The sequence below is a fragment of the Neofelis nebulosa genome, chromosome 18 (genome assembly GCF_028018385.1).
Source record: "Neofelis nebulosa isolate mNeoNeb1 chromosome 18, mNeoNeb1.pri, whole genome shotgun sequence".
NCBI classification, from domain to species: domain Eukaryota; kingdom Metazoa; phylum Chordata; class Mammalia; order Carnivora; family Felidae; genus Neofelis; species Neofelis nebulosa.
Window position 1 is genome coordinate 44514709 of NC_080799.1, and position 24066 is coordinate 44538774.

Here is a 24066-nt window from a genome sequence, read left to right on the forward strand (position 1 = left end):
TTTGTTTTTCCTTGTCACCCCGACAGGGGTGGGGATGGGTGTCCCCCACCTCCAGGAAGTCCTCCCGGTTCTCGGGGGGCACACTGGCTCGTCTCCTCTGTCCTCCAGGAGTCTGGTCTTCGGGGCCGCCCCGGAGGGTCCCAGCTCCAGTCCCAGAGTGAGCCAGGAGAGTCAGGCCCTCGTGACAGGCGTCTGTGCCAGCCCACATTGCCCACATCCCTGCCCCTGCGCCCGTCTCAGGGTCCCGTGGTCTTCACCGCAGATCAGATGGGCACAGCCCCAGCTGCCCAGCTCAGAGCAGGCACTTCCTAACCGTGTGGCCAGGGCCTGATGACAGAGCCGATTAGGGGCCCTGGGAAGGGGCTGGACTTGTCTGCACCCGGCCCCGGCTCCCGGCCCAGCTCCAAATCACAGACCAGGTGGGAGGGTCCCTCTGAGACCCTCTAGGTCAGTGAACCCTTTAGGTGTGGGGAAACTGAGGCATGAGAGGATTTGCCTGATGATCTGGCAGGATGAGGCTTCTCGGGGCACAGACTTGTGTCTCCTGCCAGCTCTTGGTTCAAAAGGCATGTTTGTCATCTGTCCTGATGAATGAGGACAGTGACACCAGCTGTGTGCTGGGGCCTTTGCTGAAGCCATCACGGCCACACGCCAGATGGTGAGCCTCGGGAAGGGGTGACCTGCCCATCAGCCTGGTTGGGGTGGGCGGCAAGGTCAGGCCCAGGAGGCCTGATGTCACCCAGTGCAGGGGCAGGTCTGGAGACACCCAGGTACCACCCCCAGGTCCCCCCAGGCATGACTTTGGGGCCGTCACCTGTGCTGGCTCCACCAGTGGGGACCCCTCTCCCCACCCGGAACCCCTCTCCCCACCCGGAACCCCTCACGTGGCTCCCCGCAGAGCCCTCAGCTTCCCTGGACACCTGGGTCTGTCGAGAGAGAACCTGGACACCAGCCTTGGAGCCCCCTGATGTCTCTGTGACACCGTGCCGCTTCTGCACCCATTTGACCCAAGAGCAAAGTGAGGCGCAGGGAGGGGTGTCCTGGCTCTAGGTGCCTCCCTCCCCTGGCCCTGGGGATACCCTCCCGGCCCGCTGGGGTCTCCTGTCGCCCGGCGGACACAGTGGCCCTCTGGGAAGGGCCCTACCAGCACAGTGGGAGGGCTGGACCCCCCCACAGCTCCCTCTGCCCCTAGTACCCCCACCCCCTGCACCTCTCTGTCCCTCACCCTCTGCCAGCTGCAAGAGTCAGGTGGGGCTGTAGAAGGAACCTGGTGGACCATTCCAGAATCTCACCGCTAAGGACAGAGACTTTAGATTAAATGCATGTGTTTGTGTCTGACAACCGGAAGGAGAGAGGTGAATGTTGATCTAGAAAGCTCCTTCTGGCCCAGAGAGCCCAGAAGACTCCCCGAAGGACGGTGGTGATGTCATTCTCTGTGTGTTCGGGCACATGGCTGTGTCTGAACAGCCAGGAGACCACAGACTTTCGAAGGCAAAGGTTAGCGCTGTCTACCTCATAGAAAGACCCGGAAACGAGTAAACAGTCTGCGACTAGAATTGCTCAGTTGGGAGAGGACAGGAGCAGTCTGCTCGAGTGACTGTGTTCCCGGCGCGGCCGCGGGGCAGGGCCCGCCGGGGGAGGGGGGAGGGGGGGCAGGGGGCAGGGGGGCTGAGGATGACAGGAACGGCCGGGGGCCCAGGGAGCCATCTCCGTGGGGGCGTCTGTGCTGAGCAGCGTCTGAACGGCAAGGCCGCTCCACCTAGAAGCCAGTCTGCGTGCTGGCGTGAGCGGTGACGGGGGGGGGGGGGGGGGCCGCCCAGGTGCCCAGAGGGAAGACGGGACGGGTCGCAACTGGAACACCCAGCAGTGGGGCCCTCGGACCCTGTCCGGTGTTGCAGGTGGACCGCCGTTCCGCCCCCTGTGCCGAGGCCGAGGGCTCCAGTCGCCCAAGGGACCCCTCTCGTCACAACTCACGGAGATGCGAATTAAAACCTTAACGAGGTGCCACCCCCGACTAGCACGGTGGTCTGCGGGGTGGGGTCGGCCAGCCACTCTCCCCGTTGCTGCGGGTGGGAGGTGGCCCACGTGGCCTGTCCAGTTCGGGCGTGCACACAGGAAGGGCCACAGCCGCCCGGCCCTCAGACCCCGGATGGGGACACCCCACGCCCCCCGTAGCAGCCTGAACAGCAAGGGTGAGCGTGGCCGTGAGAGGTGAGGGCGTGCAGGGAAACGCGAGGTTCGGGGGGTGTCTCACGGGGGGAGGAGGGGACGGGGGTGCGGGACGTCCCCTCAACCTCCACCTCAACCCCATCTCAGTGCCTGGAGGTCCCCAGAAATGTCTTTTCAACGGTCCTGGTTGCTTTCTCTGTCCCCAAGTGCGTGATGTCACTCACCAAAGAGACAAGCGAGTGAGCTGAGAAGCGGCCCTGGGTACAAGGGCCTGGGCAGGGCACGGTGGTTGGGGGCTGGCCCGGTCGTGCCCTGTGCCCCCTTCCCTCTCCCTCAGTGACCCCCCCACAACCGGAGCCACGGCAACAACCACATGTATTCTGCAGGCACCGTAAGAGGATTAGCGCCCATGGCCTGCTCCCCGGGCAGGGCGTGGGGACGGAGCAGCGATCGGGGGCAGCAGAGGGCTGGCAGCTCCGGGGACGGCTCAGGGCTCTTCGGGGACATACCGGTGGACTCAGTCCAGGTAGTGGGTGACCCGGGTGTAGATGCCTGGCCAGTCGGCCTGAGCCCAGCCGTCGCCCCAGCTGACCACGCCCGCCTGCAGCTGGGTGCCCCTCACCTTGCAGACCGGGGGGTCCTCCAGAGTCACCCTGCGTGGGGGGGGGGGGGGGGAGGGTCAGCGGTGGCCCGTGAGGCAGGGCGTGTGGGGGCGGCAGGGGGTCACAGGGGGGCAGGGAGGCCACACCTTCTTCTTAACCCGGAAGTTATTTTTATGACCAGTGTAGTACGCGCCCCCTGGAAACTCTTGGCGGATATTGACGTGCTAAGATAAAAAACAGAAAAAACCAAGAAATCTGTCCTCTTTCCTCCTTCCCTCATCCCACCCAGGGGTTGTCACTGTCCGTTGTTGGGGTGATGAGTTCTAGAACTTTCTGAGGCCTGGGTAGGCCTCGGGCCAGATGAGGTGTGGACGGAGGCGCGTCTCGCAAGGAAAGGCTCCAAGGGGCCAGGGTGAGGGTGGAAAGACGGGACTAGGCTCCTTCACGCCCAGAGCTGCAGATCAGAGATGAAGCGCACCTCGGGCGGGGCAGGGGTGGGGGGTTCCCGTGTGCCTGGAAATCAAACCCACACAGCCGAGACCAGGAAAGGTCAGGGCCAAGGGCAGCCAGAGCTGAGTCAGCAGCTAGTGTGGGCGTGGGGGCAAGGAGGAGGGGTCCCCCTGCAGAGGCCACCACGTGGGTCCACGTGACCCATGTCCCCTGGGCAACCAGAGACCCCAGCAGGCTGGGAGGGCATCCCCGGGGCCAGAGAAGGAAGGCACCTAGGGACAGGACCCCCCTCCCTGTGCCTCAGTTTGCTCTCCTGTCAAATAGGGGGCAGAAACGGCACCGTGTCCAGAGACATTGGGGGGGGGGGGCACAGATGGCTCTCAGAGTTTCTGTCTCAAGCCGGGGCCGGGTGCAGACAAGCCCAGCCCCCTCCCAGGGCCCCTAATCGGCTCCGTCATCAGGCCCTGGCCACACGGCGGACGGTTAGGAAGCGCCTGCTCTGAGCTGGGCAGCTGGGGGCTGTGCCCATCTGATCTGCGGTGAAGACCACGGGACCCCGAGCGGGCACGGAGGCAGGGACGTGGGCGGCGTGGGCTGGGACAGACGCCTGTCACGAGGGCCTGACTGTCTCCTGGCTCACTCTGGGCCTCGAGCTGGGACCCTCCGGGAGGGCCCCGAAGACCCGACTCCTGGAGGACAGAGGAGACGAGCCAGTGTGCCCCCCGGGAACCGGAGAGGGCTTCCCGGAGGTGGGGGACACCCATCCCCACCCCTGTCCGGGTGACGAGGAAAAACGAACGTGGGTTTACAGACAGGCCACCCGGAGCCGCCCTGGTCCTGCTGTGGCCTGTGCGGCCCAGAGCCGGCCACTTAGTCCAGGGGGCAGCATCCACGGGGCACAAATGGTGGGGACAGCCATAGCTACAGGTGCCCAGAAGGAGCAGGTGGGGCCTGCCACGGAGCCTGCCCCTCAGCTCCTCCCTCCTCCCGCCTGCACAGCAGGTGAATGGGCCCTCCCTGCCCCACCCTGGCCCGGCACATGGGCTCAGGGCACCCCCTAACCCTGCAGCGCACACACATCATGGCCCTGGCCCCGGGGAGGCTGTGAGCCCCCGAGAGATTGGGGTGAAGCAAGGAGTGGCTGAGCCTGAGGCCCTTCACTGTGTGTCCTCTGCCCACTGGGGTCAGTGTCAGAGAGCTTAGGTTGGACTGTGGCCCCAGACCGGGTGTTGTCCCCCTGGGTCACAGCACATAAGCTCTGTCCTCAGCCAGGAGGAGCCTCCCGCCACACAGACTACCCTGGAGGCGGCCGTGGCCGGGGGGACCACGGTGGGGTCCTGCTTTGCCGTGTGGCAGGAAGGGCCTGGACCTGGCCCCGGGGCTGGTCTGCACTACCCTCAGCCACCAGCGTGGCCACAGCTGTCACCCACAAGACTCTGGAGCCATCCCAAGTCCTATCCTGTCCCGGCCCGTCCATACCCGCTCTCATGCTGGGAAGGAGCCCTGGGAGGCCAGCGGGGCACTGGGGAGGTGAAAGGTCAGGGCCAGAGTCTTCGGGGCAGGAAGAGGACCGAGTGGGCAGGCGGCACAGCCTCAGCAACTTGCCCCCCAGCACCCAGCCCTGCTGGGAGCCCTGGCAAAAACTGGCCAAGTTTCCCCAGAGTGTGAATGCCCACGTGTGAACTTGGTTCCCCTCTCGTGAGCCTGGCTCTTTCTTCCAGAACCAGAGGGGGGCCGGGCCAAGCCTCCGTGGAGACTCCAAGGCTGGCCCGGGAGCATCACCCAGCCCCACTCTCGGTGAGGCAACGGGCCCGCCGCGCTCCTGGCAACGGTGTGGGTCCCGAAGGCGATAACCCAACGCGTTTCTTAAATAAGTTAATGTTTATTCCCCTTTGCTTTGCCCCCCACCCCCTTCCCCCTTCCCCCTTCCATTCAGCAGCCAAATTTCCTGTATCAGATTATTGCGACGTTTAACCTGAATTTGTCAAAGAAACGTCCGCGAACCGCAGGGGCTTTGCTGCAACCTCCCAGCCCGGGCGGGGCCGCCAGCAGAGACGGCGGTTTATTGCACGGACCCCACTGCCTCCATCGCCCCAACACAGATGCTGGGCAGCGGGCCCAGGAGCGGAGGCGGACAGAGGGGGACGAGGAGGGGGGACAAACAGGTGAGGACTCAGACCGTGAGCGACAGTGAAGCGTGGCCGTGGTGGCCTCGGGGACCGAGCTGCCGCCAACCGGAGCACAGGTGGCCCCGAGCACGTGTTCCCTAGAAAAGTAAGTGGGTGTGAGGAGGGGGCTCTGCCGGGCAGCCTCCGACTTCCTCTTTTCGGTCGTTTTCTGGTCTTTGTCCCGGGGATGCAGCGGTCGCGAGGGGACCGCTGACCAGGCCTCAGACCGCCTTGGCGGAGCTGGGAAAACCCAAACCCGAGCGCACCGGCCGGAGGCTCCCAGGCCGATGGCTACCCCCTGTTCTGCTTCGTCCAGACCCGGCGTCTGCCTCCCTCTCCCTGGGCGGACGGCCTCCTGGGCTCCTCTGCCTCGGCAGGGCCCGAGCTGGGGTCCACGCACAGCCCTGCCCGGGGCCACCACCCTGCCGGGTGCACCCCAACCCCAGTGCTAAAACCTGTGTGGCACCGTGCCCTCCGCTACACGGGCTTGTCTACGTGGTCACCCGGGATGGGGGTGGCCGGGGGGGACCCCGCTTTCTTTGGGGGGCTCTGGAGAACTTTGAGGTGCAGCCCCCGTCCCTTCTCTGGGGGGTCGCTGGAGAGCACGGGAGGCTCTGTTTTGTGGGGTTCAGGAGGCACTGTGGCCCCCGAAAGGGAAGCTCTGGGTTCAGGGGCCACGCTGTGGCCGCTGTCCGCAAACAGGTCTCCGCCAGGGCCCCCCACGTCCAGCGGCTCAAAGGCGAAGCTGGGGACGGTCAGGTGCTCTGCGCGGCAGGCCACCTGTGCGCGCCGCTCCCCCTTGGCGGCCGCGTCCGCCCCCGCCCCCTCCACGGGCTCCAGGGAGTCCCTGTGTGGCGTGGCCTCACAGGACGGGGTTCGCCGTCTCAGAGTGCCACTGCCCTCTGCCGCCGGGGGCCGCGCGGTGCCCTCGTCCTCTGCGGGGGGGTCTACGGAGATGCAGGGGGGGCTCATCTTCTTCTTCCTGCGGGCCCCTGAGGGGGGCTCTGCCTCCGGGACCCGGGCCTTCACCTCCCGGACCTCTGAGCGGCCGTCCCCTCCTCCCTGCTCCGCCGAAGGCCGCCTCTGCTCATCCGCCTGGCCTGGCTGCCCCCGGAAGCCCTGGGCGTCGATGCCGCAGAACCCGTGCAGGTCCGGCTCACCGCCCGCTCCCGGGGCATCGGGGGAGGCCGAGGGGCTCTGCGCCGAGCTGGTGATGTGGCTGACCTCCTCGTCAGCAGGGTCCGGGGCCTCGGCCTCCTCCCCTCCTGGGGCCGGCGGCCTACCGGAGACGCAGCGCTGCCCAAAAGTGTGCTTGCGGGCACGGATGCTGGCGGGCCTCGGGGAACGGGGTGGGGACCGTACGGAGGCCCCCAGGGACACCTGCCTCACGGGGGTCTTCCCGCCAGGCTCCGCCCAGCCTGGGCCACCATCCCTGGGGCCGGCCATCTGCCCTTCCAGGGAGCTGGTGCGCACGGCCTCCTGCAAAGATACAGGGTCAAGTGACCGAGGAGGCCGGGCAGGACCCAGGCAGCAGCCAGGGGCGCGGGAACCCCCACCCCACCCGCAGAGTAGGACCGAGACTCCCCAGGGCGAGCGGACACGCCGTCCCCCCGCCCCACCTATGCCGAACGCACTGCTCGTGCTGGGGGCACAGCGAGGACAGAGGACTAAGGACCTGAACTCCCGTAGGCAGAGCCTGCTGTGGCCCGGGAGGCCCCGCTGGGCACAGAGCCCCCACCCTGCACAGCGCCAGCAGGGCCCGGAAGCCCAAGCACAGGGCACGTGGCAGAGAGAGGATCTGAGGTCGCGGCAGGTGGAGAGTGCTCTCAGGGTATGGGCGAGGCTCAGGGGTGCTGCGCTGCACGGGACTGAGACTAGTGCCCGAGGAGACGCGGTTCCTGGGCCCTGTACGTCATCCCAGACTGCAGGGACGTGCCCCCCTCCCCTGGTGTCCCCGCTACTCATCTTTCAAACGGGAGGGAACCATGGTGGGGCCCCCAGGCCTGGGCCGCGGGACTCGGAGGGCTTCTCCTACCTGTCTGCGGAGCAGTCGGCTGAGGCTGGGGGAGCGGGTTGCGCCCCGAGGGGACAGGGCACCGAGGGTGTCACTGTCCCTGGCTGGGGACGGTGCGGCCGAAGAGACCCGGAGGGAGGTGCAGGGCTCTGTGGGCAGGGAGTGTGCAGAGGTGGACAGACCCGGGGCAGGCCCTGGGGCAGGAAGGTGAGAACGCTGCAGCCTCGGCCACCTGGCAGAGGCCCGGCCGCCCCGTCCCACCGGCCGCCTCCAGGGGCCTTACCTGAGCAGGTTTCCGCATCCGCTTCCGGCAGCGGGCGAGGGTGTGGGGCGGAGGCGGGCGCCACGGGCCGGAACATGTAGCTGTCGTTGGGCAGGGACAGCATCCGGGACACAGACACCTTGCGCGCGACCAGGAGGCCGGGGGCGGCCGGGCTCTGTGGGGCCGCGGGCCTGGGGCGGGCGGGGGGGCCTCGCGCCACCTCCAGCTCCAGCTCGGCGTCGAGCTCGGCATCCTCGCGGGCCTCCTTGTTGCTCTCCTCCAAGTGCTTCATGAGCACGGCCACCACCACGTTGACCAGCACGAACTGTGCCACCAGCACGAAGGTGACGAAGTAGACGGGGGAGATGGCTGGCAGGTACGTGAGGCAGTGCTTGTCCTCGCGGGCGCACTCCCGCAGCGTGTCCTGCGGAGGCAGAGCAGGCGACTGCAGGGCGCCCCGCCCCCCGCCCCCTCCCCCCCATCCCCTGGGCGCCTCACCCCCCACAACGGCTCAGGTGCTACCTTCATGATCCCGTTCCAGTTGTCCCCCGTGGACACGCGGAACAGCGTGAGGAAAGCCATGCCGAAGTTGGAGAAGGTGGCATGCCGGCTCAGGCCCTCGCAGGGGTTGTCGTCACTGCACTCTGCCGGGGAGACCCTCGTTCGGTCAGCCCGAGGGCTCTGCAGGGTGGTGTATACCCTGGGCCCCGAGGCCACACAGGGCCACGCCGGACCCAACCGAGAGCCCTGCCCTCCCCCAGGGAGCAGATCGCGCTCTCTTGGGGAAAAGGACCCGCGCAGCTCGGGGGCCCCGGCAGGTGGGTGCTGGCCTCTGTGGGGGCCGTGTCCTTTCAAGGCCGGGGGAGGGGAACAGGGCTGCCTGGAGCCCCACCCTGACATGTGAGACTTTCCAGGTGGACACGGTCCGCGGGTACACAGGCCAAGCCCTCCGTGGCAGCCGGTTCTGGCTGAGCCCCAGCAGAGGGCACCCCTGCTCCCCAGGCTTGCCTCTCAGGTCAGCATGCCCTCGGGGCGCAGGGCCAGGACGGACACGGCGGCCTTGTCGCAGGGCACAGGAAGCACCCCGAATAGGGGGCTGGGGTCTGGGGCACCAGCTGCCGAGTCCCAGGATCCCCTCTGGGCAGACCCTGAGCTGTGACGGCCACCTCCGCCGCCTTATAGACAAGTCCACGCTGGCGGCTGCCGGAAGCCACTAAGCACTCAGTGACATCGGGTGTTTTTGAGGAGATCCCAAGGGACTGGGCTGTCCTGGAAAGTCCCCACCTGCTCCCTGGCCACGCCAGAGCCTCGGGCCTGGGGGGTGGAAAGAATCCCCGGTGACCATTAAAAAGGACACGGGGCAGCGTTTGTATCCCGGGGACCACAAGAAGCGGGGAGGCGGGTGCATGTGCCTGCGAGTGCGTATCTGCACGCGCACACTTCCTCACGCTCACGTATGGCCCCGTCCTCCTGGCTAGGCGTGAACACGTGTGTATCCGTGCACGTCCGTGTGTGCATGCGTGTCAGGGGTCTGGCACCACACTCCTGCGAATGTGCGGATGCCCCTGTGTGAGGCCGATGCACGGGCGGGTCTTGGGCAGCGAGGGCTGATGGGGGCGGCGGCTGGGTGAGGACACAGATGGGGCAGGAGGCGGGTGGCCGGTGTCTGCCGGGCGGGCACCCGGGGACCGCATGCGCGTGGGCGAGGCTGCGCACACTCACCGAGCCTCCCAAACAGCTCCACCCCCAGGGCAGCATAGATAAAAAACAGGAGCATGAAAAGTAGGCCGAGGTTCCCTACCTACACGAAGAGAGAAGCAGAGTGAGGTCAGGGGCAGCCTCAGCCCCCACCCGCTGGGCTCTCGGCGCCCCACCTCGCCGCCCTCACCCACACTCCTGGCCAGGCTCCCGAGGCTGCCTTCGAGCCCTGTTCTCCACCCGTCCCTTCAGGCCCTGGAGCTCTGTGGCCCCCGGGGGCCCCTCTGCCAGCACCCCCACCTTGGTCCCTCCTCGGTTCAGTTCCTCACACCCACCCTGCACCCCAGGCCCCACCGCCCCCTGCTCCTCTGCTCCTCAGAGCCCCAGGCCACCTCCAGCCTCAGGGACCCCACTGGGGACTAGCTATGCAGACCTAGGGCGTCCTGCCCCCTGCCCAGCCCTGGCACATGCCGCATTCGGCAGGGCGCCCTGGCGTCCTGTGACCCGTGCCGCTCCTTCTCTAGCACCCATCCCCCTGACTCCTCCACCCCTTCCCCCCATCACTCCTGCTGGCACGGGCCTCAGGGGCCGCAGAGGGGACAGGAGGGGGCTGGCCGAAGGTGGGAGGGGGGGTGTGGTGTGCAGATGGCTGGAGAGGAGGGGCTGTGGGGGTGAGTGAGCGGCTGGATAGGAACGTGCTGGGCTAGCAGACGGACAGCTGGCTGGGAAAGCTGGACATGGACAGAAGGCCACAGGGGTGCACGGACAAATAGCTGGTGGGAGGGCTGGAGATGGACAGAAGGACACAGGGGTGGACGGACAGCTGGTGGGAGAGCTGATGTATGGAAAGAAGGACACAGGAGTGAACGGACAGATAGCTGGTGGGAGGGCTAGAGATGGACAGAAGGGACACAGGGGTGGACGGACAGGTAGCTGGTGGGAGGCCTGCAAATGGACAGAAGGACACAGGTGGAGAGATGGCGGGTGGGAGAGTTGGATGTATGGACAGAAGGACATGTGTGGATGGACAGACGGACGGCTGGTGGAGAGTTGGATGTATGGAGAGAAAGACACGGATGGACAGACAGATGGATGCCTGGTGGAGAGTTGGACGTACGGACAGAAGGACACAGGGGTGGACGGACGCCCTGGGTGCAGTCCTCTGAACTCAGACAAGTCCTTCTGGTCCACATCCTCTGCCCACTGCATCCAGAATCGGACTGGGGGAGGTGCCCCCTGGTCTCCAGTCTTTCCCAGAGGAACCGAGGCCCAGAGAGACACAGCCCTCCTCTCTGCCAGCACAGCAGAGGCGTTCCCTGCACACGTGGGGCGGTTACCGTGGCTTTTGCAAGACCGATGACCGTGTCAGCGAATGAATCGCATCGAGTGAGGCCCCCCCCCCCCCCCCCCCGCGTCTCGTGGTCTTGGGGGCGGCTGTCATGCCCACCTCGGGGCCGTGAAGCGGACCCGGGCCCCGGGTCGAGGAGCTGCTGACCTACCTGGGGCAGGGCTTGAACCACCGTGTCCAGCAGGGCCCGCATGCCTGTGGCCATCTTGAGCAGTTTCAGCACTAGGGCCAGGAGCCGAGCATCAGTGGGGGGCGTGGGGCCTGGGCCAGTCTGACCCTCCCCTGCTGCCGGAGACCCCGGGCCCACCCCCATCCCTTACGCTCCCCGGCCCCCAGACCGAGCCCAGGGGGACGCCGCAGGGCGAGCCGAGGAAGGACGCTGGGCCCGGGCCGCGGAGGCCACGGGCAGGGGTCCCCGGGAGGGACAGGCGGGCGGCCTACCGCGGGCGATACGGAGCACACGCATGATGCGGATGATGGTGGGGTTGATGGGCAGGGCCGCGTTCATCTCGATCTCCTCCAGCGTGATGCCCATGATGGACAGCAGCACTATGGCCAGGTCCAGCTGGTTCCACCTGGGGCAGGAGGCGGGCGGGCTCAGGGCCTCCTTCCGGCGCCCCGGCTGCATCCCGCACCGCTACGCGGCAGGACCGCGTCGTCGGGCCTCGGGCCGGGACCACGGGGCGCAGGGCTGTGGCTCTCACCCGCCCGTGCCCCAAGGGTCCTCCAGGCTCCGGGGCCCGCCCCACACACCTGTCCTTGAAGAACCTCCGGAACCCAAAAGCCACCAGCTTCAGCACGGCCTCAAAGACAAAGACGATGGTGAACACATAGTTGCAGTACTTCAGGGCCTCATCCAGGGACTGTGAAGAGAGCGTCAGGCTGCAGGGCCCGCCCGAGGTGCCTGTGTGCCAGCCCCACCCCCCTCCGCCCCAGCAGAGCCTCGTCTCTCGGGCCTGGCCAACAAACCCTTGTGTGCAGGGCAGCGCCTGGTCTGGCGGCGTGGACAGCCTCTGGGCCGAGGGCACCGGTCCCTCCCAAGCCCAGACCCCTGGCCCAGCCTCAAGTGGACCCCTACCCACATCCCAGGACGTGGCCATGCCACACCCGGCGTGGCTTCAAGGAAAGCCACGTAGGTTCAGGGTGGGAGGCTCTGTTGTTCTCGTCCCTTCCTCTGCGGGAGAAAGACGGCTGTCCTTTCTTTGATGAAATGGGGACGCACACCAGATCAGGGCGAAATAAAAAGCCGACTGCCTTCCCCCTGCCCGTCCCCTGCCCAGCTGATGCCTGAGCAGCTGGATGTTCCCACAGACAGCACTACTGGGGGGAGGGCCCTCCTCATTTGCAGATGGCACCATGGAGGTAGACGGGGAGGGCCCCCCAGGGCACACGGCCCAGGGAGGTTCAACCAGTTCTAAAAAAAGGAAAACAAGGACGCTTTGCTCAAACCATAGCTTCACGTACCCCACCGACCCCAGCGAGGGCTTGGGAAAGTCTGCAGACGTGGGACCCCCGCCCCTGGCTCTGACCAGGTCCACCCCGCTGAGCGTCAGACCCCACCAACGGCCCTCCCAGGGCTTGCGTCCTCGCCACTGGTCCTGCGGACGGCGGTGGGGGGCGGGGGGAGCGGGAGTCCCCGGGCACTGAGCCCCACCTTGGGCTGGTTGTAGTGTTCCATGGACATGGTGATGACATTGACACCGATGATGAAGGTGATGAAGAGGTCAAGGTAGTGGCTGGTGCACAGCGAGTGGATGGACCGGCGGGTGGGCGAGTAGTCCGCATAGTAGGGCCGGCGCTGGGCCTCTGCAGGGAGAGGGTGCCGTGAGCTGGGGCAGGGGGCTGCCTGCGCCCCGCGGCACCAAGATGGCCCCGTTCGTCTGCTCGGAAGCTGCGGTGTGCAAGCTGCTGGGGAAGGGCCTTGGGCTCAGACACGGGGGTTTGCACGAGCCTTGGGGGAGAGTTTCTCCCCAGAAAGGGGGCACCATTTGGGGCAAGAAGTGGCTCCCTGCGCGTCCGGCTCCTGCTGCCGGCTGGAACCACGGGAGGGGAGGGCTGGGGGACTGGGTCTCAGGAGCATGTCGCCCATCTGATCAGGGGGCCCCAACCCCAGGGCAGGGCCTAGGAGTGGGCCTGGCAGCCGAGACCCCACCTGGGCCCTGCCCTGGGGCCCCGCTCAGTCCCCACCCTGCCGGGGGCTCCCAAGCTGGGCTTCGTCGTCGGCCCTCCTGGGCTGACAAACACCAGTGCAAACGCCCTGACGAGGAAGCCTGAGTAGACAAGGGCCTTCCCGGTCGGCAGGGTCAGTCCATCCCCGACCCCAGCCGCCACAGGGCAGGCTGGCCTACCCCCTGCGCTCTCTCTCTCTCTCTCGTTCCGGGCATGAGCTGGCCCCGGTCGCCAGGCCCAGAGTCCCTCCCTCCTCGTCCTCCAAGGGGCCAGTGGCCACCGCCTGCTGTCTGAGCTCTGCCGGACCTCTGGTCCATCTGAGGTTGATGGCCACGACCTGGGGCGGGGGTCATGCGTCCTCCAACGGTTCTGCCTGCACTAAATGCTGCCTGCAGTCACCCCGTTAGAGCTTACTGGTGTCGGCTGAGCACCAAGTGAAGCACAGCTGCCCCCACCGCACACAGACACACTCCTGGGCCACAGCACCCTGCACAGGCATGGCCAGGGTGGCAAGAGCTATGGCGGCCCGAGCCAGATGGCCCAGGGCCTGGGAGAGCAGGGGCTGCTGGGAGCCGACCCCTCCCCGGGACCCTCATGCTCCCCGGGCTGGCGTGCAGTCACTAGAGAGCTTGGCTCAGCTCACAAAGCCAAAGATGCAAACAGCCGGGCGGGGCAGGCCAGTGCCGGGGACGGGGAGCGGCCACAGATTGGCAGGTGCCCCAGGACGCAGCAGAGCTCCAGCCATGCAGGCAGCCAGGTGGAGGGACGAGCCCGAGCTTGGAGACCGCGACACGGACGCCAGGCAGGTGAGCCAGCGGATCTTCCCTCCCGCCGATGCCTGGAGCCCACCCCCCAGCCATCCTGGGCCCAGCCCGCAATGGACCCCAGCAGGCCCGGCACCAGCCTGCAATGTCCACCCGTTCCCATGGCAGCAACAGAGCAACGGAGCCCAGGCCAGCCCGTAGCCCCGTGCACTGGCTGGCCGAAGCGGGGGGCGCTAAGACATGCAGGGCGGGGGGCAGATACCTGGGCTGGGGAAGGTGCCTGGAAAGACAAGGAGATGGTCTGAGCTGGCCTCGGGGGGTGGGGCATGGACACTCCACACGGGGCGGGGCAGGTGGGGACACTCAGCAGGCCCCCTCCTGCAAGAAGCCCTCCTTGCTCCCCAGCTGGCCGGGACTCCCCTAAGACCCTGTCTGACTGACGGCTTCGCTCGCTCTTCCCTCGGGAAACGGACCTGCCCCTGTGGCGACGGGCGCTGGAAACCGGGGGTCTCGTTCGTGTCCTGTGCCCCTTGGGAGAAGACCCCTGCGCCACCTGTCCCCGGCGCCCTCCCCTGTCCTGGCCCCTCCTTTGGGGGGGGGGGGGCCCGGCCCCCACGCAGGCCCAGGACGAGGCGGGGCACTCCGGTCCCACCGCGGAGAAGCTGCTGGGGCCCGCGTGGAAGGGAGACCCGGCCGGAGCCGTTCTGCAGTCCCACGGGCACGGGGCTCCCGCGGGTGGAAGGGGCCCACCCACTGCCACCCGGAGCGCCTTACTCCTGCGTTTCCTCTGCAGGCGCCGCTGCCGCTTCTCCTCGCGCCGCCGCGCCTCCTCGGCCTCCTGGTGCTGCCGGCACTTGTGGAAGTTCTCCACCACGACGCCCACGAACATGTTGAGCACGAAGAAGCTGACGATGAGCAGAAAGGAGATGAAGTACAGCAGCATCCACGGGTTGTGGTTGGGCACCGGCTGCGGCACACAAGTGACACGTGGGTCCCCGTCCTCCAGAGGGCACCTGCCCCCGGGACGGCCCACGCACGGCAGGATCCGCGACGGGGCTGCCTGGGAGAGCTCTGGCCCCACACGGCCGCGAGCTCCGAGGCCAAAGGCAGCCTCTTGGGGTCATGTTGCCCGAGACGACCCAGAAGACACGGAGAAGTGGGTCCCGGGAGGCCGGGGCTGCCCCCCCGCCCCCCGCACCTGCTGATCTATGCCCACGGCGTCCAGCCCGTCATACATAATGTTCACCCAGCCGTCCTTGGAGGAGAGCACGAACAGGGACATCAGCGCCTGCGGGGCCGGAGCCAAGGGTGGTCACCACAGCCCTGCCTTCACCCCGAGACACCCGAGGGACCACACGACCCCCCGCTGATGGTCTCCGGCGCACAGACAGACCTGACCGTGACTGCCGTCCGGGGTTTCCGTTTTTCCCAGGAGGAGGAGGGCAGCCTGCACCCGCTGCCTGCACCCCATCCCTGCCCTGCCCATCCCCCACCAGAGCCCCGCCCCGCCCACCTGGCCTAGGTTGTCGAAGTTGTACTTTCGCCGGACCCAGCGGTAGCGCGCCGCCCGGCACTCGGCCTTGGTGGAGATGTTCCTGGTATCGGCGCCTTCGCAGTAATAAAACTTCCCCTTGAAGAGCTGACCAGGGCGTCGGGGTCATGCGGAGGGCCCCGCCCTCCTGGCTCCCAAGGCGGCCGGGACTTCCCTGAGACCCTGACTCTGAAGGCTTTGCCTGCTCTTCCCACCGGGTCGGAACTCACGGGGGCGGACCCACGAGTCCACCAGACCCGCCCCGCCCAGCCCTCCCAGGGCTGCCGGGCTGCTGCTGACCACAGACCACTATCCCACAGCCGGGACACCCACGGGCAAGCAGGGTGCGCACCTGCACCCCCAGGATGCCGAAGATGATGAAGAAGGCACAGCAGATGAGGACGATGTTCCCGATGGGCCTGAGTGACGATATCAGAGTCTCCACCACCAGCTTCAGGCCTGGAGCACGGCTGATGACCCTGGACGCAGAGCAGGGGCCCATCCTTGAACCCAGCCCCCAACCCCCATCCCCCATGCCCCCCCTCCTTCCCGCTTCCCTGACTCCAGGACCCGCCCCTCCACAACCCCACCCCCACCCGGCAAAGGCCCCGCCCCTTCCCCCACTCCTCCTCTCCCTGCCTCCTCCTGGACTCCAGGCCCCACCCCTCCCTGGCTCGGCCGAGGCCCCGCCCACCTCAGAGGCCGCAGCGTCCTTAGCAGGCGCAGCACTCGCAGGATGCCCAGGATCTTGGCGCCACCGGCGGAGGCCATGGCTACCACGATGTCGACCAGGGACACCAGGACCAGCAGCCCGTCCAGCACGTTCCAGCTGCTCTGCAGGTAGGCGTGATCGCCGGAGACCAGGCCCAGGGCCACGACCTGGGAGGCGCAGAGGAGGAGCCCAGGTGGGGGGCACATTCAATTGGGGGCTGGGACAAGTACAGAAACTGCACACTGCTGGGCCCGCTGGTACCTTCACCATCATCTCAGCCACAAAAATCGCCGTGAAGATGTAGTTGGAGACGCTGAGGAAGACACGCTCCTGCAAGGACAGGCTGGTGAGAGGGGCCGGCGGCACTCAGCCGTGCCCCCCCCCCCCCCCCCCCCCCGGGCCAGAAGGGCGCCTCACGGTGCTGCTGGGGTCGATGTCAGGCCTTTCCAGGGCGATGGTGATGCAGTTGAGGAAGATGAACACCAGGACGACGTGATCGAACATCTTGTGAGCGATGATCTTCTGGCAGGAGACCCGGAACCTGGGCGGTTGGGCACGTGAGGCAGCGTGACCCGCTCCAGGGACAGCGTGGCTGCTACAGCCCCAGAGAAAACAGCTCCGGGCGCAAGAGACCCCGAGGCCCAGGGACGCTCACTGCGTGGAGGGAGCACAGGAACCCAGGGGGCGGAGTCAGCCCCTCGCCGCGTGCCCCTCACCTGTTCTGCGGGGAGAAGAGGTACAGGGCCCAGGGCTCCCGGCTCCGACACCACGCGGGCTTGTAGGGCTCCAGCACCTTGCGCAGGCGCAGGCAGCAGCTCTGGGGGCAGAGGACGCAGGTCCTCAGGGCCCCTCCCAGCCTGCCCCCGCCCCCCACCGCGGGCCCTCCCACACTCAGGGCCCGCCTCCTCCTCGGGCCCAGCCCCATCCTTCTGTCTCCGGGGTCCCAGCAGTTCCAGCCTGGTCCTCCCCACCCACTGACAGAGACCCCCGCTGGGAGTCCAGGGGACCCCTCCCCCAGCTGGCCCCCATCCTGCAGAACCACCCTGAAAAAGGGCCTCACTGAGAAGGTGGCCCTGCCCTCTGCATCTGAGGAGCTGCCTGCCAGGAGCTGACCTGCTCAGGGCTCGGAACCAGCCCTCAGGTGGGCGCAGGGTCGAGCCCGGGGCCAATCTGCTCCAGGGCTCCGGGCGCATGAGCTGAGGCCGTGTCCCGGGACGGCATCAAGGGCTGCTCAGCCTGTCCTGCTCTCCCCACCCACTTGTCTTGGGGCACCAGGAGACCCCACGAGTGACGTGCCCTGGGTCCCCGCCTCAGACTCTGCTTTGGAGAACAAACCCAAACGGGAGGGAGGTGTGGAGGACGGCCCCGCTCACATTCTCCACGTCGTCGTCATACTCGGCCAAGTCCTCCTTGTGGCTATCGATGCGCAGGAAGAACTCACCGGGCAGGGCGAGCACCTGCCCGTTGCAGTCGTGGAACTTGCTGGGCAGCAGCGCGGCTGGCCGCGGGGGCCGCAGGTCCAGCGTGCTGCGGTGGTCCAGGGACTCGGCACGGCGCAGCGGGACGGTGCGCGTCCCCGGCGAGGCCCCCGCCCCCGGCCTGCCATCCTCCGCCTCCTCGTCCGTGCTCCCCTTGCCCTCCCCGGACAGCAGCGACTCCCGCTCCCCACACTGGCTCCGGCGCTTGAGGCTGGGTGCGCGGCCCAGGCTGTTCCAGCTGGAGCGCCGGCTGCTCCAGGCGCTGTTGGGGCCCCAGTGGGCACAGGGCGAGCTTCGGAGGCTGGACTGTGTGTGTGTGGGGGGGGGGGGGTGAGGAGTGAGCAGGGCCAGCCCCCCGCCGAGACATCCCAGGCCCTGGGCACCTGGCCACAGGGGCTTTTCCTGACCAGCTGCATTACTACTAACGCTGTAGGCGGCATCTGTCTGTGGATCACCTCCTGTAACGCGCACACAACCCTACCAGCGAGCAGACTGCGTTTTCAGTGGTCTGCCTGTGGCACAAAGCCGGTCAACGAAGAGCCTGAGACAGCCAGTGAGTGTTGGGAGTGCTGAGTTGGGCTGGGGCTGGGGCTGGGGCTGGGACTGAGGCTGGGGCTGGGACTGAGTTCGGGCTGAGTTGGGGCTGGAGCTTGGGCCGAGCTGGGCTGAGGCTGGGGCTGGGGCTGAGGCCGGGGCTTGTGCCAGGGCCCGGTTGGGGCTGAGGCTGGGTTGGGGCTGGGATGGGGCTGGGTTGGGGTTGGGGCTGAGGCTGGGGCTGAATTGGGGCTGAGCTGGGGCTGGAGCTTGGGCTGACCCGGGCTGAGGCTGGGGTCGGGCTGGGGCCAGGGCCGGGGCTGGGTTGGGATTGGGACTGGGCAACTTTGACCGTTCTGGCCTGGAGAGCAGGTAGGGGTGCTTATCAACAAGCCTGGCACCAGCACTGGGCCAGACATCCTCAGACACTGGTAGAGCTGCCGGGTGGGCCCCCAAATCAGCTCCTAACTGGCCACCGTTGGACGTGTACAACTGTTGAGCGGCTGTCTCAGAAGAGACAGGGGTTTTGCCTCTGCCTCCTCGCCCTCTCCGCTGTTACTCACTTCTACCTCCCGGGGCCAGCACGACGCTGCCTGTCCCCCTCCCTCGGTCCCCAGCATCCAGGCTGGATGAATCAGGCCGCTATGCTGCTGCTCGGCTGAGTGCTTCTCGGTGATGGCCACACTATGTCCCATCTTCCTGCTCTGCACTTTCCTGCGTGTACACGCCCCGCCCACCCCTGGCTTCCCCTGGCGGCTAGCTTCTCCCACTCTGCCCCCCCTACCCGCCCCTCCCCTGCCTTCTGGAAGCAGGGTGGACTGTGTCTGCTGGGGCGGCGTTTCCTGGGTTTGCATGGGGAGCCCCCGCCCAGCTTCTATCACGTGTCCCCCCTACCCCCCGGCTTCTAGCGTGTGTCCCCTCCTTGCTGTCCCTTTCCTTTGCCCTCCCGAGGTATGTCCCGTGCTCTACCGGCGTTTATCTTTCACTTCGGTCGGGAAGATGAACTGCCGGGGAGGAAGGGATCGCCACGCGCTCCCGCGTGTGCTCCGCTCCCGCTCCGTCTGCAAGAGCTGCCGCTCTGGCTCCACGTACGGGAAAACGGAGCGCCTGTCTCCTCCGCTCGGGGATGGGGACCCACGGGGTGGGACTGTGGCGCGTGCAGGACCCACACGCATACTGGGAAAGGCCCCAAGGACCCACGTAGGTGAAGCCTGGAGCCGGGGCAGGGGAGGGTCCCTACCAGTGACTTCTGGTCGCCCAGCTGGGGGTCCACAGAGCCGCTGCTGCCGCGCCTCGACTCCAGGAGGCCGGGGGCCGGGTCCAGGTGTGGGGAGCTCTTGGGGGTGGGCATGGGCGTGGCCGCTGTGCGCATGATGAGGGGAGGGGGCAGGCTGCCTCGGCCCTCCAGGTGCCCGTTGGGGGTCACTGCCAGTGGGTACATCTTCACCTCTGCAGACAGGAGGCGGGGATTTGCACCCGCAGAGCTTCCAGGAAGCGAACGTGCCCCCTAGAACTTGCCCACGGGAGCCCGTGCTAGGCCAGGATGGGGTGAATGGCACCCCCTCGACCCCCATGGTGCAAACGCTCACCCGTCGCCCGGGCGTCTGGGAACTTGTCAAAGTCCTCCTCCAAGTGGGCGGATGTCTTGTCCTCGTCCGTGTCGGACCTGTTGGCATCACCCTGTGCCCGCAGACAGAAGACACACGTGAGGCTCCCCTGGGACAGGACCCATCTGCGTCAAACACCCCCACGCAGGCCTCCTCCCTGGGCTAGGCTGGCGTGGAGTTGGGCGTAGCCGGGAGGGCTCGGCCCGAGATTACTGCCAAGGGCAGGTATGGTGGCAAAACGACGCTCGCTCTCCATGTCTGTCTGGTGGGATGCCCGCCCCTCACCTCTGCCTGAAAGCCCTCCACCAGGATGGCCACCAGGAGGTTGAAGAGTACATAGTTGCCGAAGGTCATCAGTGCCACAAAGTAGAGGGCCGCCCAGGAGGAGGTGGAGGCCATGCCGTTGTAGAGGACAACGTTCCAGTCCTCCTGGGTGAGGATCTGCCGAGAGGAGCCGGGTGGGGCTGGAGATGCCAGGGAGCCCTGGGGGGCGGCTTCACCGCACTGGCCTCAGACAGACCAAGGCACATGCTGGGGCTGCCCCGAGCAGGGTGGGGGGGGTTCTCCCGGGGACCGCCATTCCCGTCAGGGGATGCCTGCCTCCCCCCGGCTGTACCTGGAACACGGTGACGATGGCCCACAGCAGGGAATCAAAGTTCTTCCTGTCGGGGACCGTGTCTCCGGTGTCTGTTGTCAGGCTGAACTTGCACCCGAAGAGGTGCATGCCCAGGATGCTAAGGGCAGGACAGGATGGCAGGGAGGCGGGCAGCAGGTGAGCAGGTGCAGCGCCACGTGGCCATCCCTGCCCCCAGGGGTTGCCCTTCCACGCCTTCCCCATTGGCCCAGTCCCCAGCTTCCTGCTTTACAGGGGCCTCCCTGCCGGTGCCCATGGCCTAGCCACCTCCATCCTACAGGTGGGAAGACGGAGACCGGGGTGGGAGAAACCGGGGCCTGTCTCGCTCAGCCTGCCTGGGCCGTTCTCTGCCCCAGCCCATCCTCGAGGCTTGACCCCACGCCAGGCTGGCACACAGTGGGTGCTCAGCACACAGCAGGTGAAGGCTGCCCCCACTCCTTCCCTGATTTCCTTGGGGCACAGATCCTCATCCATCCATCTGGGGGTCCTGCCCATCCCCCCACCCGGCTGCGAGCCTGCAGAGCGGAGCCCACGCTGGGGTCCCACAGGTCCTGCCAGCACACGGAAGGCCAGCCAATGAAGTTTGAACAGAGAACCAGTGACGGAGCCTCCGCAAACAGGGGGCAGAGCGGTGGGCGGAGCGGTGGGCGGGCCGTGCCCGGCACAGCGTCCTGCGCTCCAGGTCCCGACCACGCAGCCCCTCGGTGGGGGGAGGACGGCTCCCCGGCAGCCGGCCCACCTGAAGATGAAAATGAAGAGCATGAGCAGCATGCAGAAGGTGGCCACGTTGTCCATGGTCTTCATGAGCACCACCAGCTGGCGCCGCAGCGCGGGCATGAAGCGCACCAGCTTGAGCACCCGCAGCAGCCGGAAGGTCCGCAGCACCGACAGGCCGCCGTCCGCCTGCCCGACGATCTCCCAGACGCTGCGGGCCGGGCCGCGGGTCAGGAGTGGCCCGCGTTGGGACCACGCCCCCGCCACGCCTCCCCAGCGCCACGCCCCCCCCCACCCCCGCCATGCCCCCGGCCCCTACTCTTCCCAAAGCAGGAATGCCAGCCCGGGAGCCTCAGTGGCTGAGGAGAAGTTAAGCTGTGTCAAGGCCACTAGAGCCCCGCGGGAGGGGGGGGGGGGTGCGGGGGGAGGTGCGATTCGCCATCTAAATAGCTGCTGTCGCTGGTGGCTGCCGGCCCCCAGCAGCTGCCAGAACTTGGGCTCTGATCTGGTCAGAAACTTCTCCATCCGGGGCCCTTTCCCCATCCCGTGCCTCTCACAGCGAGCTCTGCCTACCTCCGTCTGCTCCCACTCAACCCTGTCCCCGCCAGGGGGGACCCCCTTGACTCCCGAAGGCCCTGCTTCCTCCTGGGGGAGACAGGTATCCCCAGATCCTCCCAGTCCTTCCCATGTTGACGCCATGCAGCAGAATATCCCAGAGGAAAGCTGGCCTCCCTTGCAGGCACGGAGCCCTGAATGGACTCCAGCCAGGAGGCGGAAGGGCCGCCGAGGGTCTACGCTGTCCCCACAGGCAACGGCTCCACCACATTCTGGAAACATTCTGAAACGTGGTGGACCGCGTGCAGCTGGCAGCGCCAGTAGGAAGGGACCTGGTCCCAGGGAGGGGACCCCGCCCTGCCCACGATGTGTGACTCTGCGGCCTGCCAGAAACACTGCCAGCAAGCCCTCTCCCTCCGACGGGGGCTCTGCTCTCGGGGTGGGGCGGGGCGGGGCGGGGCGGGGGTGCGGTCCCGGGCCCCGTGGCCCAGGCGGGAGACAGGGGACCACCTGATGACCACGATGATGCCGTCGAAGATGTTGTAGGGGTTCCGGATGTAGCCCAGCGGGCCGCAGGCCAGCAGCTTCAGCAGCATCTCCAGGGCGAACACACTGGTGAACACGATGTTGCTGATCTCCAGGGCGTTGGTCAGCTCGTCAGGCTGCGGGCAGTGGGGAGGCCGTCACGCCCCACCCACGGCTCCCACCCCTCCGAGGCAGGAAGGCTCCCTGCCCCCAGGAATCTGAGCGCGGGCTCAACTACACTGATGCAGCGGCTTGGAAGCAACCTCACTGGCTGCCATCCGGAGGAGGAAGCGGATCCCAGCCTGCCTGGCCCTCCCACCCTGACCGTCTCTGGCTCCCCTAGGCCCTGCCAGCATGTCTGAGACCGGAGCAAATGGAGGCTGCGGGAACGTGGGGGCACCAGCTCCAGGGTAGGCGTGGGGGACCTGCCTTGCATCTGCTTCCCTGGCGTCTGGGGGCCTTGCATACCCCTTCTTGCTGGCAGGAGGTTCCAGAGGTCTTCTTACTGGGGACCTGCTGACTTACCTGTGTGTGTGCCTGAGCTAATGTATATGTTCCCACGCATGTGAGCACGCCTGTGCACGCACGACACGTGTCTATACCCGTGTTCCCATCTGCACGGGTAGGTCTTACACATGTCCACGTGCACTCACGTAACCACACACACCGGCGTGTGCACGTGTCCACGTGTGCAGAGGCTCTTCCTTACCAAGGAGTCCCCTGAAGTCTGTTCACGTCCCTGTCCTTGGCTCTCACCCTCCCGAAAAGAGCCTCCCCACACGGGGCCTGCAGAAAGCCACCACTGCTCGGATTTTCCCTAAATCCTCCAGAACGAGAAAAGCCATGTAAACCCCTGGAAAAGCCCGAAGGATGGGACACGAGGAACTCCATTTGGTCACCCCGAGTGAACCAGCCTGGTCCCTAGAGAGGATGCCTTCTCCCTGCCAGACCCGGTTGCTGCCCTTCCTGCAGAGGCCCCGGTCCAGGGCGGGGGGTGAGGAGGTCTTCCACGGCTGCTCGGGGGCCAGACAACCCCACCACGGGCTCCCGAGAGCCATTCTACACTTTGGGCTCCCGTGGCCACGACGAGCATCCCAGCGGGCCTGGCTCACGGAAGGGGGGCCCTGATCTGCAGGAGCTGAGCCCATCCTCAGAAGAGCCACCAGGTGGCCTGGGGAACGCCCTTGGCCTCTACTAGGTCTGTGGTGCTCTCCGCGGACCCCAGATGGGTAGAAGCTCCACACGGGAGGCACGGCGCGTGTCCGTGCTCACTCGATGAGGACCCAGTCCCAGAGAGGGACAGGAGCGTTGTCAAGCGACTGAGCAGCCACCGTCCCTGGCCCCGCCCCCACCCTCAGGTGGGCCCACGGCCACCTGCCTGCTCGTGGTACTCGACGCCCATGCTCAGCGTGTTGGTGAGGATGGCCACCATGATGCCGCGGTTGAAGTACTTGCTGTCCACGATCCGGCGCAGTTTGCCACCGAAGGCGGCCCAGACGCGGCCCGGCCCGCCCTGGTCGCCCGGGGCCGCCAGCCGCCGCGCCCGCTGCCGCGCGCTGCCCTGGCCTGGCGCGTCCGCCGCCGCGGGGGGCCGCATGGGGTCACGGCGGTCCCCGTGCCGCACGTCCTGCGTGAACTCGTAGACCCCGTTGCCTTCCGAGCCCCCGCTCTCGGAGTCGCTGAGCTCGAAGTCAGGGTCCTCCGGCGCGCTGGCACAGTACGGGCAGCTCTTCAGTTCACAGGTCAGCGTGCCCGCCTGGGGGCTGGGCAGGGGGCAGGGCACGCTCAGGCCCGACAGGCGGCTGGGGGCCCGGCCCAGTCCTGCGGGGGGGAAGGACGCGGGCGGGGTCAGGCTGCCGGGCCGCCCCTGCGGCGGAGGCCTCCGCGGGGTGAACGGCGCACGCGCGCACACCCGGGTGCACGCACGCGCACCCCGCGCTCACTCCGCCCACACCCAAGGGTAGGGGCTCGAAGGAGCAGAGCGGCCGATCGGCCCCACAGCCACGCCACCCACGCAAACAGAACGCGAGCCACGGTCTCGGACTTCGCGAGGCGTAATTCATCGCAGCGTCCCGAGTCACTGCTATCTGAAAACCTCCGTCACCCTGACACAGAAGAGTCACAACAGTCGC

General features: G+C 67.2%; 1 protein-coding gene across 3 annotated transcripts in view; it reads right to left on the minus strand.

The window, feature by feature from the left end:
- Positions 1-5307: 5307 nt before the first annotated feature.
- CACNA1H (calcium voltage-gated channel subunit alpha1 H) overlaps positions 5308-24066 on the minus strand; it is a 61651-nt gene continuing 42892 nt past the window's right edge. For 2 of the 3 annotated variants that reach the window (XM_058711547.1, XM_058711545.1), the window contains 26 exons: positions 23313-23755; positions 21920-22071; positions 20880-21065; positions 20123-20240; positions 19792-19947; positions 19489-19579; positions 19140-19348; positions 17261-17671; positions 16604-16704; positions 16305-16428; positions 16149-16217; positions 15870-16054; positions 15528-15654; positions 15158-15283; positions 14843-14932; positions 14419-14611; positions 13907-13924; positions 12366-12517; positions 11465-11574; positions 11153-11286; positions 10859-10933; positions 9388-9462; positions 8188-8309; positions 7687-8089; positions 7425-7597; positions 5308-6868 (listed from right to left, as the gene is read on the minus strand). In XM_058711547.1, coding sequence (XP_058567530.1) covers positions 5867-6868; positions 7425-7597; positions 7687-8089; positions 8188-8309; positions 9388-9462; positions 10859-10933; positions 11153-11286; positions 11465-11574; positions 12366-12517; positions 13907-13924; positions 14419-14611; positions 14843-14932; positions 15158-15283; positions 15528-15654; positions 15870-16054; positions 16149-16217; positions 16305-16428; positions 16604-16704; positions 17261-17671; positions 19140-19348; positions 19489-19579; positions 19792-19947; positions 20123-20240; positions 20880-21065; positions 21920-22071; positions 23313-23755 — 5045 coding nt within the window. In that variant the 3' untranslated portion in view covers positions 5308-5866. The remainder of the gene's footprint in view (positions 6869-7424; positions 7598-7686; positions 8090-8187; positions 8310-9387; positions 9463-10858; positions 10934-11152; positions 11287-11464; positions 11575-12365; positions 12518-13906; positions 13925-14418; positions 14612-14842; positions 14933-15157; positions 15284-15527; positions 15655-15869; positions 16055-16148; positions 16218-16304; positions 16429-16603; positions 16705-17260; positions 17672-19139; positions 19349-19488; positions 19580-19791; positions 19948-20122; positions 20241-20879; positions 21066-21919; positions 22072-23312; positions 23756-24066) is intronic. The other variant, XM_058711546.1, reaches the window with a different exon arrangement.